This window comes from Syngnathoides biaculeatus, chromosome 9 (genome assembly GCF_019802595.1).
Source record: "Syngnathoides biaculeatus isolate LvHL_M chromosome 9, ASM1980259v1, whole genome shotgun sequence".
Lineage (NCBI taxonomy): Eukaryota > Metazoa > Chordata > Actinopteri > Syngnathiformes > Syngnathidae > Syngnathoides > Syngnathoides biaculeatus.
This window is the reverse complement of record NC_084648.1, coordinates 1,233,503-1,260,443: the sequence shown is the minus strand read 5'-3', so window position 1 is coordinate 1,260,443 and position 26,941 is coordinate 1,233,503. Positions and strand designations below refer to the sequence as shown.

At 44.4% G+C, this 26,941-nt stretch overlaps 2 protein-coding genes across 4 annotated transcripts in view; one reads left to right on the top strand and one right to left on the bottom strand.

Moving 5' to 3' along the window:
* Positions 1-869: 869 nt before the first annotated feature.
* Positions 870-9,462, top strand: LOC133506071 (phospholipid phosphatase 3-like). 3 transcript variants are annotated; one of them, XM_061829809.1, is made up of 6 exons: positions 870-1,167; positions 5,543-5,646; positions 5,785-6,071; positions 6,612-6,669; positions 7,895-8,071; positions 8,154-9,462. In XM_061829809.1, the coding sequence occupies exons 1-6, from the start codon at positions 957-959 to the stop codon at positions 8,250-8,252; spliced, it is 936 nt and encodes a 311-aa protein (XP_061685793.1). In that variant the 5' UTR covers positions 870-956; the 3' UTR covers positions 8,253-9,462. The 3 variants fall into 3 exon arrangements, with proteins under 3 accessions (XP_061685793.1, XP_061685794.1, XP_061685792.1); XM_061829810.1 differs by having other exon boundaries at positions 871-1,167; positions 5,875-6,071; XM_061829808.1 differs by having other exon boundaries at positions 875-1,167; positions 5,543-5,700.
* Positions 9,463-13,228: 3,766 nt separating this feature from the next.
* The window catches only part of LOC133505917 (adhesion G protein-coupled receptor L1-like), a 32,558-nt gene continuing 18,845 nt past the window's right edge, over positions 13,229-26,941 (bottom strand). Inside the window, exons 18-25 of the mRNA XM_061829466.1 lie at positions 20,743-20,809; positions 20,557-20,645; positions 19,093-19,261; positions 18,865-19,014; positions 18,687-18,783; positions 18,497-18,607; positions 16,906-16,926; positions 13,229-15,785 (exon numbers count right to left, since the gene is read on the bottom strand). Of these exons, the coding sequence (XP_061685450.1) occupies positions 13,840-15,785; positions 16,906-16,926; positions 18,497-18,607; positions 18,687-18,783; positions 18,865-19,014; positions 19,093-19,261; positions 20,557-20,645; positions 20,743-20,809 (2,650 nt within the window). The 3' untranslated portion in view covers positions 13,229-13,839. The remainder of the gene's footprint in view (positions 15,786-16,905; positions 16,927-18,496; positions 18,608-18,686; positions 18,784-18,864; positions 19,015-19,092; positions 19,262-20,556; positions 20,646-20,742; positions 20,810-26,941) is intronic.

Genomic DNA, 26,941 nt, shown 5'->3' with positions numbered 1-26,941 from the left:
CAACTGCATTACGAAACCAGCGGACGTATAAGCTCACTTTCCTCAAATGTAGGAGGTCACATAACATAATTACATATTGAATTGATTCAAACACTTAACATCTTGATTAAGTGCGCAAACAAAATAATTTAAGTCACGTGTTTTCCGCCGTGCAAGTGTAAAATAAAGCAAAGGGCTGTAATGAGACATGAAAGCAATTAAAATATCCGTCCACCCATTTTCTTAGCCGCTTATCCTCACGAGGATCGCGGGCCTGCTGGAGCCTATCGAGGCTGTCAACGGGCAGGAGGCAGGGTACACCCTGAACTGGTTCCCAGACAATCGCAACCCACATGGAGACAAACAACCATTCACACTCACACTAATTTAGAGTGCCCAATTAATGCATGTTTTTGGGGTGTGGGAGGAAACCGGACTGCCCGTGGAAAACTCACGCAGGCACGGGTAGAACATGCAAACTCCACACAGGATTTGAACCCCGGTCCTCAGAACTGTATAAAAAAAGTAAGTAAGTTTCTTTCGGCTTGTCCCTTTCGGGGGCTAACTCAAAATGATAGACGTTGATTGACATCACCTCTAATTTTTTCCTAGAAAGGAGTCAGACAGAAAAGTTTTGAAAGTTGGTGATGATGTGAATAGTCCGGGGTACAGGTACGGGATGGCATGCACTTTCCAAACAGGCGGGGCCGGGATTTGAGCCCAGATCTTCAGAAGAATAAAGCGCTACAGCATCTAGCCCGTCGGGATAAACATCACAAGGAAACCACAAGCAGCGCAGAGTTTGAAGGCGAAGGATGTTCATCAAGTTCGTGTTGGCCGTCTTGACGAGTTTTGCATTCTTTGTTTTGCCATCGCATCTTCAACCGCGTCAAAAAGCAGTATCTTTGTGACGCTTCTGGCAAAAGTAAAGCCTCTGGAAACTTTCTGATGAATAGTTGCTCGCCTCGTGTTTCGTTATGCGGGGCCAACCGGCGCCGCAGCGCGCCCACGTGAGCGCAGAGACCCGAACCAACCGATCCAAAGGCGTGCACACCAAGAGCGGCTCGCTGCCCGCACACGCAGCAGCGGGGATGGAGAACACCACCGACAATGAACCGACGCAAATTGGACACGCTTTATTCACAAGGAAGCTTCTGGTGGTGTCAGACGTCTTGTGCCTATTACTGGGTAAATATAATATCCATCTTATCCACTTCTGAAGAACAACGGGAACAAATGAATCAACTAAAACGTTTTGCTTACTTTTTTTTCCTGTTCTGAAGACAACATAATGGTGGTAGATTTGCTTCAAAGTGCTTATGGCTTTCGTGTATACAGCTTATAAAGCGTACACTAAACAAAATATCAAGTATTCCATTTTTTTACCGAGTGAATGAACTTGAAATTAGTTTGCTTAGAATAGCTGGATGAACATACATTAGTAAATAGTAGTTTTCAGACAAAGTGGAATTGTCACCCCCTCCCCCTACCTATTGATCTCTGACAGCTCACTAGTTGGAAATCACTGATGTGAGGAGATCTCATAGAAGCATTTCTGTCCATGCCCCAAAAAGTATTATACGTGCCAATTTCCTAAACAAGGAAACACCACTTTGGTGACAGAATGCACTTTTAGAGATCTTAAAGTTAGAACTGAAGTAATTAGCATAATAGTAAAAGTGACATTGGACAACAGGCCTCCAAAGAGATGGACTTTGTAAAGGCCAATTCAGATGCACGACGATGCTACTGCTTGTACCACTATTCCTATTAGTAATACCCAAAGTGTCTGTGCGTACTTGCTCACCCTTCTCAGAGTTTATTAAGACAAGAAATACAAGGATAGTTAACATTCTACAACTCATTATGTACCATATGCCTTCTGGTGGAAGAATATTTAATTCTGCTTATGCCTAAATGTCACAGCAAATGGCATACCTAATTTGCAGAAAATTTGGAGACCACAAACAAAATTTGGAGTAAGTAGATAATAATTTTCATACAAATGAAATGAAAGTGGATTATTTCTTGTGGTGCAGTTGATGACATATAAATGCGCCGCAGCACACTGTTTGGGAAACATTTGTACAATTAAAAACGCCAGTTAGGCTACACTGACACTTCAGTGAGGCTTTTTGCACATTTAAGTAGATGAGCACAAGTGCGATTGTTGATTAATTATTTTAAAATAATGAAAACTATTTGCACTTTTAATAATTGATGGTGTAGTTGAACATACATCAACCTTAGCCACATTTTAAACACATTTTGACGTTAAATGATTGTGGTCTTGGGGGTCTGGAGGTTGTTGCCACATTTTTGTCATTAAAATGATCGATTCGTCATGGTTTTCTTTTGTGATATTGCACATGCACGCTGTAATCTGAAAAGAAATCCAACAAAACTTTTTTCCCTCCCTCCATGTGCATGTAAGGCTTTTATTTCACAGCCATGCGCGCCCTCCGACTCTCTCTGCCAGCTGCTCCGTGCATTGCCCAGGGAATTGTCTTGTTTCCATAGCAACCACTTGTTCTCAGGGTAGAACCATGTCGGCGGGGAATCAGGGAATTATATTTGCTATAAATAAATTTGTGTATGATATGTTTTGTGTGTGTTTGTGTGTGTGTGTGTGTTTGTGTGTGTGTGTGTGTGGTGTGTGTGTGTGTGTGTGTGTGTGTGTGTGTGTGTGTGTGTGTGTGTGTGTGTGTGTGTGTGTGAGACTGTCCCTCAGAGTGACAGGAAGAGGTTATGTCATGACGGTAAATGTGAACACTTGCTGGCCGGAGAGGTAGTGCACAATGTGTCGTGCATTACTGTCTTGCGTTCTCTAATATGTGCGTGCAGTGTAAACTATGGGGCAGAAAATGGTGCGGGTAGGGGAGGGACTATAAGAGCTTGTGGGAGGGGCGTCTTGTTGTAGGCAGTGTCAGGCTGCTACTGGCTCTGATTTGTTTCAGTATTCACTCTTTTGTTTCCGAGAGGAGAGCTGAAGTTAAGTCACAAACAATCCCCCTTTCTTCCTCATCTGTCCTCTTCTCACACTGTCAGCCAGTCCTGGCCAAAAACTTTCAAAACGTGGGTATAGAAACAGTAAAATTCTGCAAGTTCCTTCAATCTCTCTGGAGTCATGGAGTGACCTTCGCATTCCTCTTCTGGTCTAAGGACTGAGTTTCTCCAGAGACAACCACTAGGGCAGTGTTTCCCAGTCTTTATTGAGCAAGGGCACCCATTTTTAATTGTAAAACATCCCGACACAGCACGCAACATCAATGTCCCAAAATGTATGATTCCTTAAATGATGATGATCTTGTCTCAATTTATTCACCAATTCTGTCCGTGTGAAATCTGGGCCTGTTTCATTGAACAAAAAGCTGGTCGTGTATCTGGGAAGAAATTCTGTTGTATGAATGGCAACAGGGCGGCACGGTGGAGAGCTGGTTAAATCCCGGATCCGCCTGTGTGGAGTTTGCATGTTCTCCCTGTGCCAGCGTGGGTTTTCTCCGGGCACTCCAATTTCCTCCCACATTCCAAAAACATGCAACATTAATTGGACACTCTAAATTGCCCCTAGGTGTGATTGTTAGTGCAGCTGTTTGTCTCGATATGCCCTGCGATTGGCTGGCAAACCGTTCAGGGTGTACCCCGCCTCCTGCCCGTTGACAGCTGGGTTGGCTCCGGCACTCCCGCGATCCTTGTGAGGATAAGCGCCTAATAAAATGGATGGATGAATGGCAACAGGTGGATCCGCAGCTTTAGTTCTGCCACCTAACGGAAGAAGAACATTTACTTGTTCTGCCCGTCACTGCACTGGGATAGATTGATGAACAAAATATATATTTGTACTCAATAATAATTTTCATCCACATTATAGTAAACTGAAAACAAGTACAAGAGGAAACCCATAAAATAAATAAAATCAAATAGAATCAGAAGCACAATGAGCAACTGGTTAGCACATCTGCCTCACAGTTTTGAGGACTCAGGTTCAAATCTGGCCTTGCTCCTGTGGAGTTTGCATGTTTTCCTTGAGCGCAGGTTTATAAAAAGAGGAAGTCAATAATATGCTGAGCTTATAAATATAAGGTTGTTTCCACTTTGCTGTTTGGCATCTCAGCAAATGTGGAGTTTCCGAAAAAATTCCATATTTTAATTTAAAGCTGTACTATGATTTTTTTGTGCCCACTATTGCTAAAATTCAAATTATTGGAAAGCCTGTATCCATCCATTTTCCGAGCCGCTTATCCTCACAAGGGTTGCGGGAGTGGTAGATCACCCTCGCTGTTAGGGCGGGGTACACCCTGAACTAGTTGCCAGCCAATCGCAGGGAACAAGGAGACAGACAACATTCACACTCACAATGATACCTAGGGGCAATTTAGAGTCTCCAATTAATGCATGTTTTTGGGGTGTGGGGGAAACTGGAGTGCCTGGAGAAAACCCACACAGGCACGAGGAGAACATACAGACGCCACACTGGCTGGGCCGGGATTTGAACCCCGGCCCTCAGAACTATGAGGTCAACAATCTAACTGGTTGCCCCTCCATTCCGCCCATATCACAGAAACCGACACACACAGTGGTGTTCAGACACCCTTAAAATTGTCATTTATCCTAAGTTGAGTTTTCTCCTCTGTAATGCAAAAATGTATACACAGCACCCCATATTGACAGAAAATAGACATTGAAATGTTTGCAGATTTATTAAAAAGATCACAAAGCCATAAGTATTCAGAGGATTCGCTGTGAAACATTTTTAACTCAGGTGGTGTCCATTTCTTCTGATAATCCTTGAGGTGGTTCGATACCTTCATTGGAATCCAGTTGTGCTTGATTATTCTGATTGGACTTGTTGAGGAAAGCCATGCATCTGTCTCTATAAGACCTTAGAACTCACAGTGCATGTCACAGTAAATGAGAATCATGAGGTCAAAAGAACTGCCTGAAGAGCTCAGAGACAGAATTCTGCCCAAGGTTACGAAAAAAATGTGATGCACTTAAGGTTTCTAAAAGCACAGTGCCCTCCATAATCCTTAAATCGAAGACATATGGGACAACCACAACCTTTCCGAGAGCTGGCCATTCAGCCAAACTGAGCAATCGGCGAGAATAGCCTTTCTGAGAGAGCTAAAGAAGAACACAACGATCACTCTGGGTAAGTTCCACAGATGCAATCGGGAGATGGGAGTAAGTTCTAGAAAGGCATCTATCACTGGAGCCCTCCAGCAGTCGGGACTTCATGACAGAGTGGCCTGACGGGAAGCCTCACATCATTGCAAGACACATGAGAGGACCCATGGACATAATTGTTCAGACATAATTGTTCTGGAAGTGAATTTATATAGATTGGCTGCTCTGCAGTCATAGCCATAAATGCAGTTTCAACAATGATTTGCATAGTCATTTCTTTTGATGTTTCAGCTTTGGTTTTCATTCGTGGGTTTCTCATTTTTATTTTTTATTTCATTTTCCAACAATTTTAATTCAGGTGGATCTCTTAATGATTTTGTTGTCCAATGAAGTTGTGAATGTGTCAGCGTTTGAGTCTTTCATCTCTCCCCCTCAGTTTCCATCCCATTCTTTGCAAGTGAGCTGAAAGCAGTCAGACCATACAGAAGAGGCTTCAGCTGTGGAGACCCCAGCATTGCCTACCCGTACCTGCTCTCAGAGGTCATACCAGACACATTACTCATTGCTGCCGGCATCCTTATCACGGGCCTCGTAGTGAGTGGTGCACTGGAAAAGCACTTTAGTGCATTGGCAATTCCATTCATAACACTTTGCTTGTGACCGTATGTCCACCCGCAGATCGTTGTCGGGGAATGTTACCGTGTGCGCTTACTAGGCATCAGCACCAAGGCCTTCGTTAGGAACAAGTATGTGTCCTGTCTCTACAAGGAGTTGGGTGCCTTCCTGTTTGGCTGCTGCATCGGCCAATCCCTGACAAACATGGCCAAGCTGAGCGTTGGCCGTCTGCGGCCGCACTTCTTGTCGGTGTGTGGCGTTACCTACATCTCACTCAACTGCACGCAAGGAACTTATTTGGAGTCTGTCAACTGCCCCAACACTGACCACCGCTCTATAGAAGAGGCCAGGTGTGTGTGTGTGTGTTATCTTTCCATCTGTCCATACAACCTGCTACCAGCCACTCATTTGTCTGTCTGTCCCTGTTTACTGCCATCTACTGTTTCCCCATTGTGTGACACTCCCAAACTGCAGTATATCATGCTTTTTCAAGTGATCTGTTTATATTGTTTTTCCCTGCATAGTTACTGTAATACGCTCACATGTAACTCCACATTCGTCAATGCGTTTCTTGAATTTCACGAGAACAAAAACACTGAGCATACACACACTAGCTGCTGTTAGTCACACTTCACTCTCAGACATTCACACGGAGACTCGCTAAGGTCACACGCCATCCCACCAGGCCCTGCCTCTTAAAGGTACATGCTGGCAAACAGACGTCACACTAAATGCACTCGAAATGCAGTCTTTACAAAGTACAAATGTGCATCCATTCATGCAACCACCAGCATACCACTTTTTCATACCCTGGACACTATGAAACAAATCTAATAATCCTGAATTGTATTTATTGTTGCTATTCTAAACGTTTTTTCCTTTCAATTTAGGAAATCCTTCTTCTCTGGTCATGCCTCTTTTGCGATGTACACAATGCTGTATTTAGCTGTAAGTATACAACCATTACTTTTGATATTCATTGCTGCATGGTCCTCCGTTTTCCACCACAGTTTTATAGTCAATAGGAATGAGATACAGAGCCATCACCAGGCCAGTGAGCAGCATAGAGTGAACCGGGGGTACTGAAAGGAGAAATGAAAAACACAGAGGTCGCTTTGTTTTCTGGGGGAGGGCTATGACCTCGACTTGCTGCTTCGCTGCTCCCCTCTATTGTCTGGGTGTGTTTGTATGCGATGTGCTGCATTTTTAGGTACTGATGTCTAAGAATGCATGTTCTGACACTACTTACATTTATACTTAACTGTAAGTCTTAACTTAGGAATGTTAGGAGTGGTTTGTAGTGGTCTTATTTTTATTGTTTATGGGATATTTCGTGTATGCTTGTTTTTTCACACTAACTGAAAGTAACCGATGAGCACAGGGGTGGTAAACCCGCCGCTCTCGGGCTGTATGCGGCTCTTTGGCTGTTTTCATGGGGCCTCTCATGAAGGCACGGAAGCATATCAAAGTTGATGTTTTTATCTAAGTTCGTGCATGCAGGCTTTTCTTGAGTTCATTAGAGTAGTTGTGAGGGTGTTTTGCTTCAGTTTAGTTAATTATTTATGTAGATGCTTTTCTTGGGTTTATCACGGTTGTTTTGGGTATTGTGACAACAAGCTCAGTGTGTGTGGGCATGTGCGTCGATGTGTGAGTAAGATGAGACTGCACAGGTGTGTGCAGCCGGAGGGTGAAAAAGAAAAAAAAAAGAGTGCCCGCTGGGGAAAGGAGTGAAACTTTTGGTGAGGGTGACTGGGGAAGAGTAGGGGAGGACACGTTGATGTTGAATTGGCAGAGAAGCCAATAAAGCCATTCGAGCAGTAAATCAGTGCTTAGTGGCTTTATTGTTCCCGCAACCCAGCTCAGCTGTGCAATGAGAGAAGGGCGTTAACCCCAAGGAGGACAACCTCAGCCCCGGAGAAGACTTCTCACCTGTGTGTCTCGACCACAGTCAGTTGACCCTAGCAGGATGGGTTAACGCGGTATTTTGCACAACTGGCATGCGCATTGAATGAAAACAGCTCAAAGATTTTAAAATCTAGATTGGATGCTTTTTTTTCGGTTGCCCTGAAAAATAAAAATGTCCAGGAAAAGGATTCAGTCCAGTCATGCTATAGTGAGCTTGCTATTCATGAGCCATGTATTACATCACACTGACTGTTTGTTTCTGGTGCAGTTTTACCTCCAAGCGCGGTTGACATGGCGCAACGCTCGCCTGCTAAGACCTGTGCTGCAGTTCTTCCTGTTTCTGCTCGCCATCTACACAGGTCTGACCCGCGTCACTGACAACAGACACCACCCATCGGACGTTGTGTTCGGCTACTTAATTGGAGCCTTCACTGCATACTGGGTGGTGAGTTTACCTCGTTTGCTTGGCTCTTCTGGTGCTCCAGTACATGTTCCCTTCTTAATTGAAATCTTTTGTGTCTTGTCAGGCCTTCTACATCTCATCCATGTTTAAGAGACCCAACTTGAATCCGTCTCCAATGGAGACTCAGGATAACCACCTATTAGCGCAGCACAGCATCTGCTAAAGAAGTGATGTCAAACTCATTTTTGTCACAGGCCACGTTGTATTTACGGTTTCCCTCAAAGGGTGCTTATGACTGTGAAACCATAAAAATCTTTAATCGCCTCATCATATTCGCACATGAAATTTAAGAACAAGTTGTGGAGTCAGAAATCAAGGGTAATGGGTAATATTGTCTTTTGGTAAGACAAAAATGCTTGCAATATCTTATTATCATTCATGATATGACCATTTAAAATTTTGGTACAGTTTTTAGCAAAAATCATGGAAGTTGATGAGTGATTTACCTTCGCGGGCCACATAAAATCATGTGGCAGGCCAGATCTGGCCCCCAGGCCTTGAGTTTGACACCCATGTGCTAACGTAAACGCGTAAACCCTAACCCCATCCACCAGCCAAGAGCTCTCGTGAATCTGAAGACTGAAACTTTTTTTTCCTATGAAGTCCTACCACATATTGTGGCTCAGTATTTTGGAAATGTGTGTGTGTGGGAAAAAATGTGACATACTGAATGTGACAAAACAATGCACAGCGATTGTGAGTCATTTTGCACTGTCATAACAATTTGGAAGTCATTATGACATTGAGTTAGTGCGTGTTCTGAATAGTGTCTTGGTGTCATGGCAACAACGCGCGTCTGAGGTTGTTGTTTTTGTAACAATGGACTAGAACACCTTACATGTTCTTTTGGGGTAGCCGTAATTCAGAGGTGTCGGCCGTGTCTGTCCAAACTTTGCTGTTAATTAATGGCGATGTTCATTTGAAGACACAAAGTAATGACAGTCATGTTTTTTCAGTGTAGTGCAGGTATTCAAATAGAACTTAATGTTAATTCACAAATGATACTGGCACGACTGATCTTGTCAAGAGTTGAAATGACTACAATAATAATGAGACTCTTGAAAAAAATTAATGGATAGTTCTCATTTACAGTATGTTTTATGATCTATGTATATATAACAATACATAACAGATCGAGATTGCACAAATTATTAAAGGTTTTTACTTATTCACGTTTGTTGTCATTTAAATGCATTAGCTTTTGTTTTGAAAATCAAACATTCACTGTATTTCCTGATTTTCCAATAACCGTCCATTTTGCTCATATTGCTAAAGTAGAGTTAGCAATTTTGAAACTCATGTTTTTTTTTGGTGCATATATTAACAGTCATTATGATTTGACAGTTTTATATATGATAATGTGAACTGTAAAAAATAAACCCATCAGTCTCTGGCTCATCTAATGCCTCTCTACAAGAAAACAATGCTCCAAAACAGGGGTGCCCAGACATTTTTTTACCCTCTACTCAAGCATCCAACCTCTCGCAATCGACACGGGTGACTACTTTTTAGAAAGATCTACCCACTACAGAAATGCAAAACATTTATTTTAATTAATTTATTTATAATCTATAATTTATATATATATTTATATTTATAATAATTTAATTATATTGAGGATTCTCTGTGTAAATGTATGTTTGTGTGCCTTGCATAACCGCATGAGCCAATATTACACAACATAATTGAAACATTTTTTGTAACCGAGTTCACAGTGATGATCACTAAACACCATACAAATGAAAATGCACACCTGGGCTTTGCCACTCACGTCAGTGGATTCATCCAACTCCAGTGAGAAATACTCAAAATCTCCGATGTCCTTCCACACATCGGCCATGGCTTAAAAGTGCTGTGTAACTACTCCTTTACAGCTGCAGAGATTTTATTAAAGATATTTCCACCTTATTTTAAAAGTTGGGACAACGAGTCCGCTATGCCCCTTTTACCATCATTCCATCTTGGAAGGACTTCTTGTGAACAATGATGTGATGAACCCGGAACGAATGGTGGCTTTCGCTGTTGAACTCTCGTGTGTGTGAAAAGTGACTGCTGTGTCCCAAAATTGTGATTTTAGTTGGTTCACTTATTCTCAGCTTGCTTTTCGGCGGAATGCCAGTGTCGTATTTTCCATAAAAAGTTCAAAAATGTCGCTCCACATTTCACTGGTCGATAAGGCAAACACACATCGTTAAAAAATTGTCCGCCTCCCATTCCCTTTTTGTCTTTTTTTCTTGGCACGGCGTTGCGATCGAAACTGCCTCGTGATCACGATCAACGCATTCAGCACCCCTGCTCCAAAGGTTTGACTTCTCTCATTTTTTTGTGCAGTTGTGGGCATAACAAAAAATAAAACTGATTTAGTAGATTTACCATGATACTAATACTCCCATTACATGAAATTTAGTCTTCAGGAGTAAGAGTTTCAGGTGATTGCGAGACTGTGTTCTGTTCCTGCGACGGACGTGCCCACGAGGGGAGAATAACATTATTGACACGTCGTAAATCAAGACTTCTGTCAGTGTTTTCCTTGGGTGGGATAATCTAGAGGCCCACGATTCGACAAGAGATGGATTTTTTTTCACTTTGTCACTGGTGAGACGGTGGACGGGTTCAAATGCGGTCTCGCCAATGTGGAATTTGCATGTTCTCTTGGTGCCTGCAGTTTCCTTCCACATCCCAAAAACATGCATGGCACCTTAACTGAAGGCTCTAAATTGCCCGTAGGTGTGAATGTCAGCGTGAATGGTTGTCTATACGTACATTGCGATTGAGTGACGACCAGTTCAGTTTGTACTACACCTGCTCCAGCATATCTGCAACCCTAGTGAGGATAAGTGGCAGAGAAAATGAATGTATCCATATTTATCCTGGAAGACTACAGTGAAGTGATAATGACTATTATGACATCGTTAGATGAGGCAAGACAGTGGATCAGCTGGTAAAGCGTTGGCCTCACAGTTCTGAGGACCTAGGTTTGAGCCTGGCCCCACCTGCGTGGTGTTTACATGTTCTCTCCGTGCCTGCGTGGGTTTTCCCCCAAAAGAGCATTAAACACCTTCAGCTCATTCAAAATGCTGCAGTTTAGATTCTGACCAGAACAAAGAGGTGAACGCATATTACTCCAATTCTAAAGCCTTTACATTGGGTTCCACTGAGCTTTACAAGAGATTTGAAAGTTCTGCTACTGTTCTATAAATCACTAAATAGTTTAGAGCCTCACAGCTGTAAAGCATTGGTTTCAGAGTTCTGTGGACCCAGGTTCAATCCTGGCCCCACCTGTGTGGAGTTAGCATGTTTTCCCCGTGCCTCTGAGGGTTTTCTCCCGGCACTCCAGTTTCCTCCCAGATCCCAAAAACATGCAATATTAATTGGACACTCTAAATTGCCCCTAGGTGTGATCGTGAGTGTGGCTGTATGTCTGTATGTGCCTTGCGATTGGCTAGTAACAAGTTCATGGTCTACCCCGCCTCCTGCCCGTTGACAACTGGGGTAGGCTCCAGTACTCCCCGCGACCCTCGTGAGGATACGCAGCAAAGAAAATGAATGGATGGATACTATTAGATGACATAAGAGGCCCCATAGCTCAGTGTTTAGAGCATTGGTTTGGTAAACCAAAGTCGAGAGTTTGTTTCTCACTGGGGCCTTCACTCCCCAAGAGGGCTTGCGTCAGGAAGGACATCCAGCGTTTGTGCCAAACAAATATGAGCATTCATCTGAGATGACATGCTGTGGCGACCCCTAACGGGACAAGCCGAAAGAAAGTATTAGATGACAAAAGGTGTTCATTTTAAACCTTTTCCATCCATCCTTTAATTGATTTGATATTGCTATTAATACATTCACATTCACACTGATGGGCAATTCAATCTACCACGTATTTTTTCAAATGGAAGAGGAGACCGAAGTACCTGGGGAAGCCCACACAGGCACAGGAAGAACATGCAAACTCCACAGAGGCGCGAGCCAGAGTTGAACCACGGTCCTCAGATCTGTGAAACAGATGTGCCAACCAGTCATCCACTGTCCCTCCAATCAATTTTTTTTGACAAGCAAATAAGATTTTAATTATAAGCCCAAACATTAATTTGTTACATTTAACCTTGTGTTGCTATTTTACTGACACATTCTATGGATCGTTGGACTAGGACTCGAACCGGTTAGTCAGTGCAAGCCGTGTTAAACGAACAAAACATGTTGTGAAATTGAATCATCATCATCCCTTTTAAGGTATCTATTTGTCTTATTTAAATATTTTATGGTTTTATTATGTGATATAAATAGATTCTAAATTGTTTCAGATGATTTACAGAACAGTTTTATGCTGCCATATTGCATATTTGTATCCTACTGTAGTTGTGGTTTCTACAATCGCTATGAAATAATGTTGATAGTAAGGTGGATGAAGGCCCAATGCTGACCACACTAATGTATAGATTGACAAAATAATGAAAATGTAGTTTTTAATATTTATAGTCCACAATTTCCACAAATATCTGTCACTGACTAATGTGAATATGAAAAGGTACACTGACTAGCTGTATCGGGTCCCTGTACATTTTTACTTTATATGATTCCTGACTAACCCTCGTCACTAGTCAGAGACAGGACAACAAAGATTAATTTCACATTTACTCGAACTTCAATAGCAATACAAGACAATTAGAACACTTCAGGGTAATATGTACAAGGATATCAAGGGTTGCAGAAAAAGTTCTGAGGTTTCACATGATCTGCTCTGGAGTCGAATAGTTCTGTTGCCATGACAACTCTGCTGCAAACTTGCATTGCCAACAGTCAGTGGTGACTGGAGAACAGGTTTTGGTCTTGATGTGATGGAACAAGTTGAAAATCAGAAGGAGGGCATGTGTGTAAGGCCCACCTTCATTGACATTGATAAAATGGTCCACTGTGATACATTAATTTGTGATACATTAATCCTAAATCATCATCATAAAAGATTTGCATATATATATATTATATATATATATATATATATATATATATATATATATATATATATATATATATATATATCGGCAGTATATATATCGTATATATATGTCATATATACATGTATATATATACACACACATATATACATATATATGTGTACACACAGACACACACTCACGCCCCCACTCTTGCTCTCTCTCTCTCTCTCTCTCTTTCTCTCTCTCTCACACACATACACACACACACGCATACACACCTTACACATGCATGGTCATCAAGTTACACACACATTCTTTCACTTCCGCTTGAGCTCGCCCCTCTTACAGTACGTATGGCCTCGTAAAAGCTACTAGAAAGTCATGCATGTGTTCTTTGAAAGGATTTGTTTTTTTGGTAACACAAGTGCTTTTGAGCCATCACGACATTGTTCTCTTGCTACGAGGAGGGGCCACACCCAGTCTGGACCAAAAGAAAGTCAGACAATGGGCCAGTAAGAAATAAAGTACCTGTATAGTGGGAAGACACGGAAAGGGTTCGGAGAAGGAGAGCACAGGAAGAGTTATGACGGATGAGTCACACTTCTAGAAAAGTAACAAAAAATGAGAAGGGGCAAGGGGGAGTCTCGTGGTGATTGGGAGATAGAAGCAGGGAGGTGCCTTCCTGGTCTCTGACATCATCGTTCCCTTCATCAGACAATTGAATTACATCATCATCTTCGTTATATTGGTTGAACACTGTTGGTTGTGCTTTTGTCCACCTCCCTGGTTTCTATGCCCCGATCACCACCGCCCTAGTCACAGGCTCGTCACCCGCTGCATCTGGCCATCGTCTCCTTCCGAAGAGGGCTCAGACGTGTATAGAGCCTCTCCGTTAGTCGTCGTCGGTGGTGGCTGATAAAAGGTCTGCAAGTGATTCGGCCGTGGGCCAAGAGGGGGCCTCCCGAGGCTGTAGGGCAGCTCCAGGGTGGGCTGCTGGGGTGGGCTGCTCGGGCTCAGCTGTTCTGGAACTTCGGGGCTACTGTCAGGATAGGACAGTGTTGGAGGGGAGGTGCGGCTGTAAAAGCGGGGAGGGGAACTACTGCGGCTGTAGACTTGGGGAGAGTGGCGCGAGTAGAGATTGTTGGGAGGAGAATTACTGTCCCGGGGAGCAAAGATGTTAGTTGGGGGCGAGCTCCTTGGGAACAGACCAAGGGGTGGTGATCGATGGTCCCCGGGGTAGAGTGGCGACGGGTTTGAATCCTGGCCATATAGAGGTGAGGTGTCAGGGTCAAGGTCAAGATCAGGGGTCAAAGGCAGAGTAAAGCCATCGGAATCCTCTCGGCTGCCATGGTACCTCAGAGAGCCTCTATCTTTTCCTCTTTTCCTTCCATCAAGACCCACGTCATTGCCCTCAAATAAGAAAGACTCCTCTCTGTCTACATCGACGCCACCACACCACACATCTAGTGCTCTGTCTTTCTGTTTGTCATTTTCTCTTTCAATTCCTGCTCTCCAACCATCTCTGTCATTCTCTCTCTCCATCCCAGCTCTCCAGCCCTCAATTCCAAAATCTTTTCTCTGAGTAATGAAAGTTTCTTCTCGGTCTGTCTCCACTCCTCCTCTCCATGCATCCATCCTTCCATCTCTTTTCTCCAAGAGATGAGATTCCTCCCTTCCTCTCTCCATTCCACCTCTCCACTCAGCCATATCTTCATTTCTCTTTTGAGAGCTAAAAGATTCCTCCCTTACTCTCTTCCCTCCCCTCCACTCATCCATAAGTCCATCTCTTTTCAGGACAAATTTCTCATCCTTCTCCCTATCCTGACCTCCTCGCCAGGCATCTACAGTGGCTTCCCTTGCTTTCATCAGAAGTGGCTCCTCCAGAGCTTTGTACAAGGGCTCCGACTCCTGTGGGGGTGGGGGAGGTGGAGGCGGCAAGGGTCTGTCACGGTAACGATCTCGGTCTCGCTCCCTGTCTTTTTCCGTTCCCCCACCCGTCTCAGCTGTGTTGCGGTGGCGGGAAAGGGTGCCTGGGGTGCGGCTGAGGGTGGAGTATGGCCGAGCTTGAACATCGGGGGGACGCGCTTGTTGTCTCTCCTGGAGCCCTCGACGACCTAGAGTGCCTTGAAGCTGCAGTCTCTCCCCCATCAATTCAGCATCTGCAGGAGTGCATGCGTGCGACCAGCCATCTTGTGGGCGTGGAGCCGTACCATGATCTTGTTCCTGTGATGTGGAATGTGTCTCCCCACCTTGTAAGTGGTGCCTCAAATGCGGCCAACCCTCTTGTGCATTGGGTCGATTGGTAGGCTGCACGGTGGCCGCCCAGCCCTCCTGGGATTGCTGTGCATGGCGAGTCAGCGTAGCGGTGTGAGCGATGGCTGCTCTGTCCAGATGATGAGGCCTTGCCAGGCTTCCGTAGCGCTCTGGAGGGACGGGAATGTCACCCGAAGGCCTCAGGTTGCTCTGCACCAGCTCAGAGATGATCATCTTCTCCAGCGCTGCTGCGTCAGATAGGTTACGACGCATTCCGACGCTGGTGCCCAGATCTGCGGCACCATGGGGGGTCAGCAGGGCAGGGGAGATATCATCACCTCCCATCACGACGCCTCCCTCCTTCAGAAGATCAGTGCTGCCCACCACTCCAGCTCGGGATCCAGGCATAGCCCCGAGTCCGTGTAGGGTAAAGGTATTGGGGGTGTAGCCTCCGTTGAGACACACGCTGTCCAGCCCACAGGACTCCTGACTTTGTGACACAGCAACTTCTACATGAAGAAACGGGAAATACTCAGTTACAAAATGAAAGACACACCCTATATTGCCAAAAGTATTCGCTCAACTGATGTGACTTGAATATGAATTTAAGTGACATCCCATTCTTAAGCTGTAGCGTTTAATATGTCATCTGTCTACGCTCTACAGTTATATCATCTTAAATTCTTGTGGGAAGGCTTTCAGCAACGTTTAGGAATGAGTTTATGAGCTTACACCGTGATGTTGGACGAGAAGACCTCGCTCTCAGTCTCTGCTCTAATTCTTACAAAAGTGTTCTATAGAATTGAGATCAGGACAATGAATACCAAGTGAGTTTATATCCATCAAATTCTCCCATCCAATGTTTTTATGAACCTTGATGTATGCATTGTTGCACTGTCCTGTCAGGAAGGGGCCATATCCAAATTGTTGGAAATGTCCAAAATATTAGCTCTTGAGTTCAAGTAAAAGGAATTCTGAATGTTTGTCTTCAGAATATTTCAGCACACCAAAAGATTTTAGCATTTCTAATTTCACGAGAACACAGCTGTGCATCAGTGCACAAATTAAGGTTCATAAAGACACGGATGATGTGGATGAACTTGAGTGGCCTGCACAATCCTGCCCTCAACCCTATGGAACACAAGGAATTAGAGCAGAAACTGATCCAACTATTCTAAAATCCATGTGTGACCTCAAAAAATGGTCATAAATTCTCATAAGACACTTCGAAACCATGTGGAAAGCCTTCCCTTATGACTTTAAGGATCCTGCAGAGTGTGGACCCATGTCATATTAACCACTACTGATCAAGAATGGGATTTCACTTAATTTCATAAATTATTCAAGCCAGGTGCATGAATTGTTTTGGTAATATAGCGCATATCATCAAAATATTGTTGTAAAAAGAATTGAATGAGTAGATGTATGAGCAAATGAGTAGAGCTTCTTCCAAAGATTGACGCTTTTTCAGTTTTACATGAAAAACCAAATGCGTTTGTTTTGAGAGAAGTATTTAATGTCAGTACAATCTATGAATGGTTAATGTGTGCAAATGTGTGAAAGGGTGGTCTATGAAGACAACCACGGTACTAAATGATTTGGGTAAGCACAATAAAGAAGAGCTCATACTCTTGTTTCGGAAGGTTCCAACTGGTCCACGTAAGAGAGGAACAGAGAGGGAAAGAGTCAAAGAATATTCCAAAACAAAGATAAAAACAAACAGCAGTAAGAAAGGTTGACAGAAAAGATCGCACACCAATATTCACCATGGTAAAATTGTTGACCTGTCAAAATAATTGAGTCCCTAAACAAATACAGTATATGAAAAAAAAAGCATTGTGGAATTTGGTTGATTACCTTCCTGATAACAAACACACAATGTGAACAATCAATATGAACCCATCAATCCTAAATTTTGGTTCCTTGGTTAAAAAAAATTGCTTCACAGTTCTAAGGACCTGGGTTCAAATCTGACCTTGTCCTTGTGAACTTTGCATGTTCTCCTCCTGCCTGCATGGTTTTTCTCTAGGCACACCAGTTTCCTCCCACCTCCCAAAAACATGTTTGGGAGGTTAAATGAAGACTTTAAATTGTTCGTCAGTGTGAATGTGATTCCAAATAGTTGCTTGTTTATACCGTTTGTGTCTGGAATTAAAAAAAAAAAAAAAAAAAGCTTGAAAATGTTAAGATACCATGCATATTTCCTAAATTTAGAAGGAAACCAGAGCATCTGGAGAAAACCCATTCAGGGACAAGGAGAACATAGGAAGATTGGATTTGAAACCAGGACTTCAGTGGTGTGTGGCAGATGTGTTAACCAGTCACCAAAGTGTTAGAAGTTTGTTTACTTTTACATACATTTCCAAATCCATTTGGAAGTCTCCCCAACCTCAACTATCTCATCACAGCATGCAAACTGAAACAGTAGCTATTTATAAAGAAGGAACATTTATTGGCCTACCTTGTAAATGTAAGAATAATACAGGCGGCAGTTTATGAACAAAACATAAATGGGTTCGATCAAGCGAGTCTCTTTTACGCTGAAGCTGTTGACTGATATTTTGCAATTTTTAGTCTTTAAGTGGCGGCACGGTGGATCAGCTGTAAAGCGTTGGTCCCACAGTTCTGAGGACCTGCCTGTGTGGGTTTTCTCCGAGCATTCCAGTTTCCTACCATATCCCAAAAACGTGCAACATTAATTGGAGACTCTAAATTCCCCCAAGGTGTGATTTTGAGCGCGGCTGTTTGTCTCTATGTGCCCTGTGAGTTGCTGGCAACCAGTTCATGGTGTACCCCGCCTCCTGCCTGTTGACAGCTGGAATAGGCTCCAGCACTACCCGCGCCCCTTGTGAGGATAAGTGGCAAATGGATGGAAGGATGGATAGTCTTTCAGTTTTCAGTCACAGAACTGTTCTTCGCAGTACAAAGTGAAGTAGGCTGACTTTGCGTGTGAAAATTGGCATTTTTTTAGCCTTTACAAAATCTTCAATATCCGGCATCAAATCCTGAGTAGCAGCCATGTTCAGAATGTGATTTAGATAGTAATCTTTACTTGAAAAATACACAGAGGGAGTATTTCAAACTCCCCTGTTGCATAGGAAAACTGTTCCAGCACAAAAGGCACAAAGATCAACCATTCAGCATGGCCACACAGATGAACAAATCAGCGTTAGTCATCAGTGTCCAGAGGAAAGGCCTCTGAAATTTTGCTGAATTATACCTGTGGAGGTGAAGGGCTGATTGTATCCCTGGGCCAACATGGTGTCATAAGGAGAGGCTCCTGTATGAGTCTGCAGGACTTGATTGGTCAGGAAATGATTCCCCAATCCAGCTATATGCAGAAAAGGGATGAATAAATGTTGCCGTGTGGAACTAAAGAGGTGTACAAAAACAATAAAACGGACTCTCACCTCTGTTAAGAGTTGGGGTGCTGTTAACATCAGCTGCGATGAAAGACGACTCAGTCTGCCGTCGCACCGTGTCGTTCCACATCCTCCGAATACGACTCTGGAGCACAGAACATCAGCATACAGTAATCAAAACAAAATCAGGAGGACATGGATAAAGAGTGCAAAATGGAGCGCTCGCCTGTCTGTTGGCTGTGGCTCTCCGACCCTGGCTGCTGGTGTAGCGGCTGTTAGAACGCAGTGCGGCAGCCTTCACCGAGTCCGGAGAACTGGACGAAGAGGTTGCACAGCACTTGGAAAGACGGAGACATCTCCCGTAGTCTTTCTGACCCTTAACACCAAACACAAACCATTGGCGGTGCACGGTCACATGACCGCCAAGATAATGTTGCTCAGCTCCGAGGCTGACCTTCCTGGCGAGCGTGCAGTGGAGGATGGTTATGAGGAGGCCCTGCGCAGTGTTAAGTGAGGCGAAGAGATAAGCCAGGAGGAGAGAAGGCGCAGACAGGAACATCAGGCCTGAGGACCAGTTGACACACTGCAGGAAGAGCAGCGTCAACGAGCCCACCGCCCATGCCCTGGACACACGACAGCACACATCATGAAGGAAAATCTGCTTTCGCCGGATCTTCTGCAATTCTACAGAATCAATGGGTCATTAGAAGAAGGCTCCACGCACGCACGCAGGCCATGCACTGGTCTGGGCGAGAGGACGTGTGAGGGCTGGACGGCAGCCGAGCCCTCATCCCTCACTGCACATTGCAACGCAAAGCAGCACAAAGCTTCAAACACTGGCTGGATCTTCGACAAGTAACAGGGTGCAAAACCACAGTACCAGTACAAGGGGTCCTGATGTTTTCTCACTTCCAATGGACCACCTCAATGCATTCATGGACAATATTAATACCAATTTTCAATTTTAGCATGTTCTTTTTTTTTAACCATTACACAAATGTGCCATATTGACCATGCACTCGTGGGTTTGTAACAGACCCTACTAACTTTATACTAGTGTATGTTTAATCAATCAAGACGGCAGGCTACTGTTAACATAAAACAACAACATCATCATGCGTTCGTACAGCTAACATCACAGGCTGAATCTCAAAACTAAGAAATTGTTTTTCAGAATCACGACCAATTTTGAGCCAATGTCGGAACACATTAGAGGCACTATGATAGCATTCGTGATCAAAATGTATGCGTGAAAAATAGTAGTCTGGTTTCAAATTACATCAAATGCTCGACGTCTGGATGTCTTTGACTTGGATGTTACCACAATGGACAAAAGTATTTAACCAAGGAGCTGTTTGTTTGTATACTGTGTCAAGCTTGGACAGAAGATAAACGAACACATAAGACCCAACATTTGCGCGAATCCCCAAACACACAAAAGCTCTCTCTACAGCGCCATGCAGTCTAAGCTATGATGCGACTGTCCCCAGTGTGAGCGTAATCTTGTTTTATATTTGCTTTGCAAAATTTTCCTACAAGGAGCGCCATTCATAATAATAAAAGCCAGTTTCAGTGAAACTTCATGAGATCCAGGTGGATCGAGGGCTCCAATGATCCTTTTATTGTAGCAATAAAAAAAATAAAAAAACCTGGAAATGTTTTCAATAATAGAGATTTCATTCCTATGATTACCTCCCTTTAAAAACATGAAAATTATTTAGTAGAAGTATTGAGTGTTATTTGAGTCTTATTTCTTTTCTATCAATGTGTTTCAATATTTTTCATTATTATTGTGTAGGCTTGACCTCTTATTTTCACACAAAGGATGCATAATGGTTCCAAAATAAATTGTGGAATAAGCTAAACATAACGAAACACATGGAACAAGGATCATAGGGATATAAAAACAATTACACACCTCAGGTTGTCATGGCGACTGGAGTCTGGTTTCAAGGCAGCAGTGCTATGCATCTTATGTAAGGTCATCACTAAGATTACAAGGTTAAGCTGTAAACATTAACACAGACTGCTGTCAGTGTTCTACTTTCACAAATACATGTGTACACTACATAATTGAGTAAGTGGGCAAGAATGAAAAGCTCACAGTGATTATAACAGCCACCGGTCCAAGGAAACTCCAAATGAAGTAATTGTCGGTTCGCAGCCAGCAGCTGCAGATAATGACAAAGAAGTTAGAGGTGGAACACAAACAACAATGATACCATCTATACACATCAGTCTTTAACCTTTAGAGGTGCGCAATGTTAACAGGTCCTTGAGCACCCTCCCAAAATCGACAGGAACAACTTATCACCGAAACAATGCATTGCAGGGCAATTCAATAGTGGTGTCAGAAAATGTGTCTTTACGAAGATATTCCATTTCGATTGGCAACGGATAACAGAGTTTTTCCCAAAAGTATTCTATCATCAGCATTCACTCACATCTGAATATAAGTGACATCCCATTCCTTATCCATAAGGTTCAATATGGTGTCGCCTCAACGCTTCTGTGAAGGCTGCTCGCCAGGTTTTGGGGTATATTTATGTGAATTTCTGACCATTCCTGCAGAAGCACATTTGTGAGGTTACACACAGATGTTGGACAAGAAGGCCAGGCTCTAAGTCTCTGCTCTAATTCATCCAAAAGGTGCCAGATGGAGAAGCGTGTTTCATCACTTGATAGAACTGTTCTCGCTTCCAGTGGAAGCATGCAGGTCTACACCACGGAATCCGCATTGCACTTTGTGATCTATTGCTTGGATGCAGCTGCTCAGACATGAAAACCCATTCCGTGAAGCTCTCTGCACACTACTCTTGAGCTAATATGAAGGCCACATGAGGTTTGGAGGTCTATAGCGACTCGGCAGAAAGTTGGCGACGTCTTTGCACTTTGCATCTGCTGACCACAATCCATCAGTTTATGTGGGCTACAACTTTGTGGCAGAGTTGCTGTCATTCCCAAGCTCATCCACGTTCTTATAATACAGCTGACAGTGTCTGGATTTTTTGCTTTTGTTAGAGTGAGGCCCATTATGGTTTGAATCTCTTCCACCCACATATCCTTTAAATCGCCATATCCTTTATATTTCCACACAGGTAGTATGTGATTTGGGTACCTTATGTGCCGACCGTTATTTGATTGCTTTTATCTGTCTTTAACTTTACCGTAGATTAGGTAGTATGGGAATTGTGTATTTTATGTGCTGATTTTGTTTATTTGATTGCTTGTTTTGACTATCTGCAGCCCGAAGGGGGGCATAATTCCTGTGCGTCCTGTAGGCTGGTCCCAAGACCGGATAATTGCAGAGGGTTGTGGGAGGAAGGGCATCTGGCGTAAAAGTGTGCCAAATAAAATATATATAAGCGTTCATCAAACGAATTCGATAACGAATTGGTCGTGGCCCAGGCTAACAACGCATGCCCCTGGCACTGTTAATCTGCAAGGCGAAGGTAGAAATTCAGATAATGGAGGTCGAAGACAAAAAGAAGAGGAAAGCGGCTTAGTCGGTAGAAGAACAACAGGCATGGACAGACTCTACAACTGTGTAGGGACTTTGAATGTTGGGACTATGACAGGAAAATCTCAGGAGTTTGTTGGCATGATCCATCCATCCATCCATCCATCCATCCATCCATCCATTCATTATCTACCTCTTTTCCGGGTCGGTCAAGGGGTAAGTATCTTAAGCAGGGATATCCAGACTTCCCTTTCCCCAGCCACTTCTTCCAGCTCTTCCAAAGGGATCCCAAGGCATTCCCAAGCCAGCTGAGAGACAAAGTCTGTCCAGCATGTCCTGGGTCATCCTCGGGCTCTCTTTCTGGTGGGACATGCCGGGAACACCTCAACAGGTAGGTGTCCGGGAGGCATCCAAATCAGATGCCCCATACACCTCATCTGGCTCCTCTCAATGCGGAGGAGTAGCGGCTCAACATTGAGCCCCTCCCGGATGACCGAGCTTCTCACCCTATCTCTAAGGGAGAGCCCGGACACCCTGCGGAGGAAACTCATTTCGGCCGCTTGTTTCCAGGATCTTCGTCTTTCGGTCACGACCCACAGCTGATGCCCATAGGTGATGGTAGGAACGTAAATTGATTGGTAAATTGAGAGCTTTGCCTTTTGACTTAGCTCCCTTTTTACCACAATGGATCTATACCAGTTCTGCATCACTGCAGACGCTGCACCAATCTGTCTATCGATCTCCAACTCCATTCTTCCCTCACTCGTGAACAAGACCCCAAGATATATGAACTCTTCCACTTGGGGAAGGATCTCATCCCCGACCTGGAGAAGACACGCCATCCTTTTCCAACTGAGGACCATACTCTCAGATTTGGAGGTGCTGATTCTTCTCCCAGCTGCTTCACACTCGGTTGGGAATCACTCCAGTGAGAGCTGGAGATCACTGCTTGATGAAGCGAATGCTGAGGCCACCAAACCAGACAACCTCTATGCCTCGGCTGCATCTAGAAATTCAGTCCATAAAAGTTTTGAAAATCGGTGACAAAGGGCAGCCTTGGCTGAGTCCAACTCTCATCGGAAACGAGTCCGACTTATTGCCGGCAATGCCAAACTGTGACACCGGTCGTACAGGGACCAAACAGCTCGTATCAGGGGATTTGCTACCCCATACTCCCGAACAACCCCCCACAGGAATCTCCAAGTCCACAAAACACAAGTAGACTGTTTGGGCAAACTCCCCTGCATACTTGAGGATCCTGGCGAGGGTGTAGAGCTGCTCCACTGTTCCACGGCCAGGACGGAAACCACATTGGTCCACCTGAATCCGAGACTCGGCTTCCCGACGAATCCTCCTCCCCAGTACCCCTGAGTAGACCTTGCCAGGTAGGCTGAGGAGTGTGATCCCACTATAGTTGGAACAGACCCTCACCCTTTTTGAAAAGGGGGACCACCACACCAGTCTTCCATCCAGAGGTACTGTCCCTGATGTCCACGCGATATTGCAGAGGCGTGTCAACCAGGATGGCCCCACAACATCAAGAGCCTTTAGGAACTCCGGGCGAATATCATCCACCCGCGGGCCCCTGCCACCAAGGAGCTTTTTAACCACCTCGGTGACCCCAGAGATAGAGGAGCCCGCCTCAGAGCACCCAGGCTCAGCTTCCTTGTGGGAAGGTGTGTTGGTGAAATTGAGGAGGTCTTCGAAGTATTCTCCCCACCGACTCACAACATTCCGAGTTGAGGTCAGCACCGCCCCGTCGCCACTATACACAGTGTTGACAGTGCACTGTTTCCCCCTCCCGAGACACCGGACGGTGGACCAGAATTTCCTTGAAGCTGTCCTGAAGTCGCTCTCCATGGACTCACCGAACGTTTTGCCCAGCAACCACCGAAGATGCATTTTGCTTTGCCAGCCTGTACCTATCAGCTGCCTCGGGAGTCCAAGAGGCCAGAAATGTTATTTTGGAGGTGGGAGTTGAAATTTCTTCTAACAGAGGAATCCGCTAGCCGTTCCCAGTAAACCCCTCACAATACATTTGAGCCTGCCACGTCGGACTGGCATCTACCCCCACCATCAGAGCCGATTCACCACCAGGTGGTGATCAGTTGACAGTTCCACCCCTCTCTTCACCCGAGTGCCCAAGACATGCTGTCGCAAGTCCGATGACATGACCACAAAGTCGATTATTAAACTGCAACCCAGGGTGTCCTGGGGCCAAGAGTGGTGGTGAGCCCACAGGAAGGGGGACCCATTTTACCCTTTTGGGCTGTGCCCGGCCGAGCCCTGTGGGTGCAGGCCCGGCCGCGAGGCGCTTGCCGATGAGCCCCACCTCCAGGCCTGGCTCCAGAAGGGGGCCCCGGTGACCCGGGTCCGGGCAAGGGAAACCAAGATCCAATTTTTTTTTGTCATCATAGGGTTTTGGAGTCGTACTTTGTGTGGTCCTTCACCTAGGACCTGTTTGCCATGGGTGACCCTACCAGGGGCATGAAGCCCAGGGCAATTTTTGGCTCCTCCGATCATCGGGACCCACAAACCCCTCCACCACGATAAGGTGACGGCTCGAGGAGGGGTTGACATAATGATTAGGAGAAAGGTTGATGTATTGTGCATCCAAGATAGAAAATGGAAAGAGAATAAGGCTAGAAGCTTAGGAGCAGGGTTTAATATTTTTTACCATGGAGTAGATGGGAAGATAAATGGAGTAGGGGTTATTTTAATGGAAGAGCTGGCTAAGAATGTCTTGGAGGTGAAAAGCGTATCAGATCGAGTGATGAGGCTGAAATTTGAAATTGAGGGTGATGCATATAATGTGATTAGTGGCTATGCTCCACAGGTAGGATGTGACCTCGAGTTGAAAGAGAAATTCTGGAAGGAACCAGACAAAGAAGTCCTGAGCATCTCAGAGAGAGTGAGAGAGAGAGTTGTGATTGGTGCAGATTTTAATGGACATGCTGGCGAAGGAAACAGTGGCGATGAAGAAGTGATAGGTAAGTACGCCATTCCGCAAAGGAACTTTGAGGAGCAGATGGTGGTGAACTTCACAAAAAGCATGGAATTGGGAGTGGTGAACACTTATTTTCAGAAGAGACAGGAACATAGAGTTACCTACAAGAGCGGAGGGAGAAGCATGCGGCGGATTATATTTTGTGCAGAAGATGTAATCTGAAGGAGGTTAGTGACTTTAAGGTAAAAGTGGGGGAGAGTATAGCTCGACAGCATAGGATGGTGGTGTGTAGGATGACTGTGGTAGCGGGTAGGAAAATTAAGAAGACAAAGGTAGAGCAGAGAATCAAGTGGTGGAAGTTGAGAAAGGAAGAATGTTGTATGGCCTTTCGGAAAGAGGTGAGATAGGCTCGAGATGGACAGGAAGCGCTCCCAGAAGACTGAAATACTACTGCAAAGGTATTCAGAGAGGCAGGCAGGAGATAAGTGTATAAATATGGTAGGTAAGGGGAGAAGGAGACTTGGTGGTGGAACCCCAAAATACAGGAAGTCATCCAAGGAAAGAGCTTAGCGAAGAAGTGGGAAACTCACTAGAGGCACAAGGAATACATTGAAATGAGACGTAAGGTAAAGGTAGAGGTGGTGAAGGCAAAACAAGAGGCATATGATGACATATAAACCAGATTGGATACGAAAGGAGAATAGGATCTCTACAGGTTGGGCAGACAGAGGGATAGAGATGGGAAGGATGTGCAGCAGGTAAGGGTGATTAAGGATAGTGATGGAAATATGTTGACTGATGCAACCAGTGTACTAAGTAGATGGAAAGAATACTTTGAGAAGTTGATGAATGAAGAAAATGAGAGCGAAGTAAGAGTAGAAGAGGCAAGCGTGAATGACCAGGAAGTGGCAATGATGAGTAAGGGGGAAGTTAGAAAACCACTGAACAGAATGAAAAATAGAAAGACTCTTGGTTCTGATGACATACCAGTGGAGGTATGGAAGCAATTTGGAGAGGTGGCTGTGGGTTTTTTGACCAACCTACTTAATGGAATACTAGCGGGAGAGAAGATGCCAGAAGAATGGAGGAAAAGTGGGCTACTCCCCTTTTGTAAGAACAAAGGCCATGTTCAGAACTGTGGAAACTACAGAGGAATAAAGATGATGAGCCACACAATGAAGTTATGGGAAAGAGTAGTGGAGGCTAGACTCAGGAAAGAAGTAAGGATCTGCGAGCAACAGTATGGTTTCATGCCTAGAAAGAGTACCACAGATGCATTATTTGCCATGTGGATGCTAGTGGAAAAGTACAGAGAAGGTCAGAAGGAGCTACATTGTGTCTTTGTGGATCTAGAGAAAGCCTATGACAGAGTACCAAGAGAGGAACTGTGGTACTGCATGCGTAAGTCTGGTGTGGCGGATAAATATGTTAGAATAGTACAGGACATGTATGAGGCCAGCAGAACAGCGGTGAGATGTGCCATAGTCGTGTCAGAAGAATTTCAATTCATGATGTATGGATTAGAGACAGTGGCACTGAAGAAACAACAGGAAGCAGAACTGGAGGTAGCAGAAATGAAAATGCTAAGGTTCTCGCTTGGTGTGAACAGGTTGGATAGGATTAGAAATGAGCTCATTAGAGGGACGGCCAAAGTTGGATGTTTTGAAGACAAGGTTGGAGAGAGCAGACTTAGATGGTTTGGATATGTTCAGAGGTGAGAGAGTGAGTATATTAGTAGAAGGGTGCTGAGGATGGAGCTGCCATGCAAAAGAGCGAGAGGAAGACCAAAGAAAAGTTTGATGGATGTTGTGAGGGAGAACATGAGGACAGTGGGTGTTTGAGAAGAAGATGGACGAGATAGGCTCATATGGAAAAAGATGACAAACTGTGACGACC

Excerpts from the sequence above, each read along its gene's own strand:
- LOC133506071 (XM_061829808.1), top strand. The coding sequence starts at position 957 with ATGCGGGGCCAACCGGCGCCGCAGCGCGCCCACGTGAGCGCAGAGACC. Across the intron at positions 5,701-5,784 it reads TCCTTATCACGGGCCTCGTA|ATCGTTGTCGGGGAATGTTA; the intron begins GTGAGTGGTGCA and ends GTCCACCCGCAG. Across the intron at positions 8,072-8,153 it reads CCTTCACTGCATACTGGGTG|GCCTTCTACATCTCATCCAT; the intron begins GTGAGTTTACCT and ends GTGTCTTGTCAG.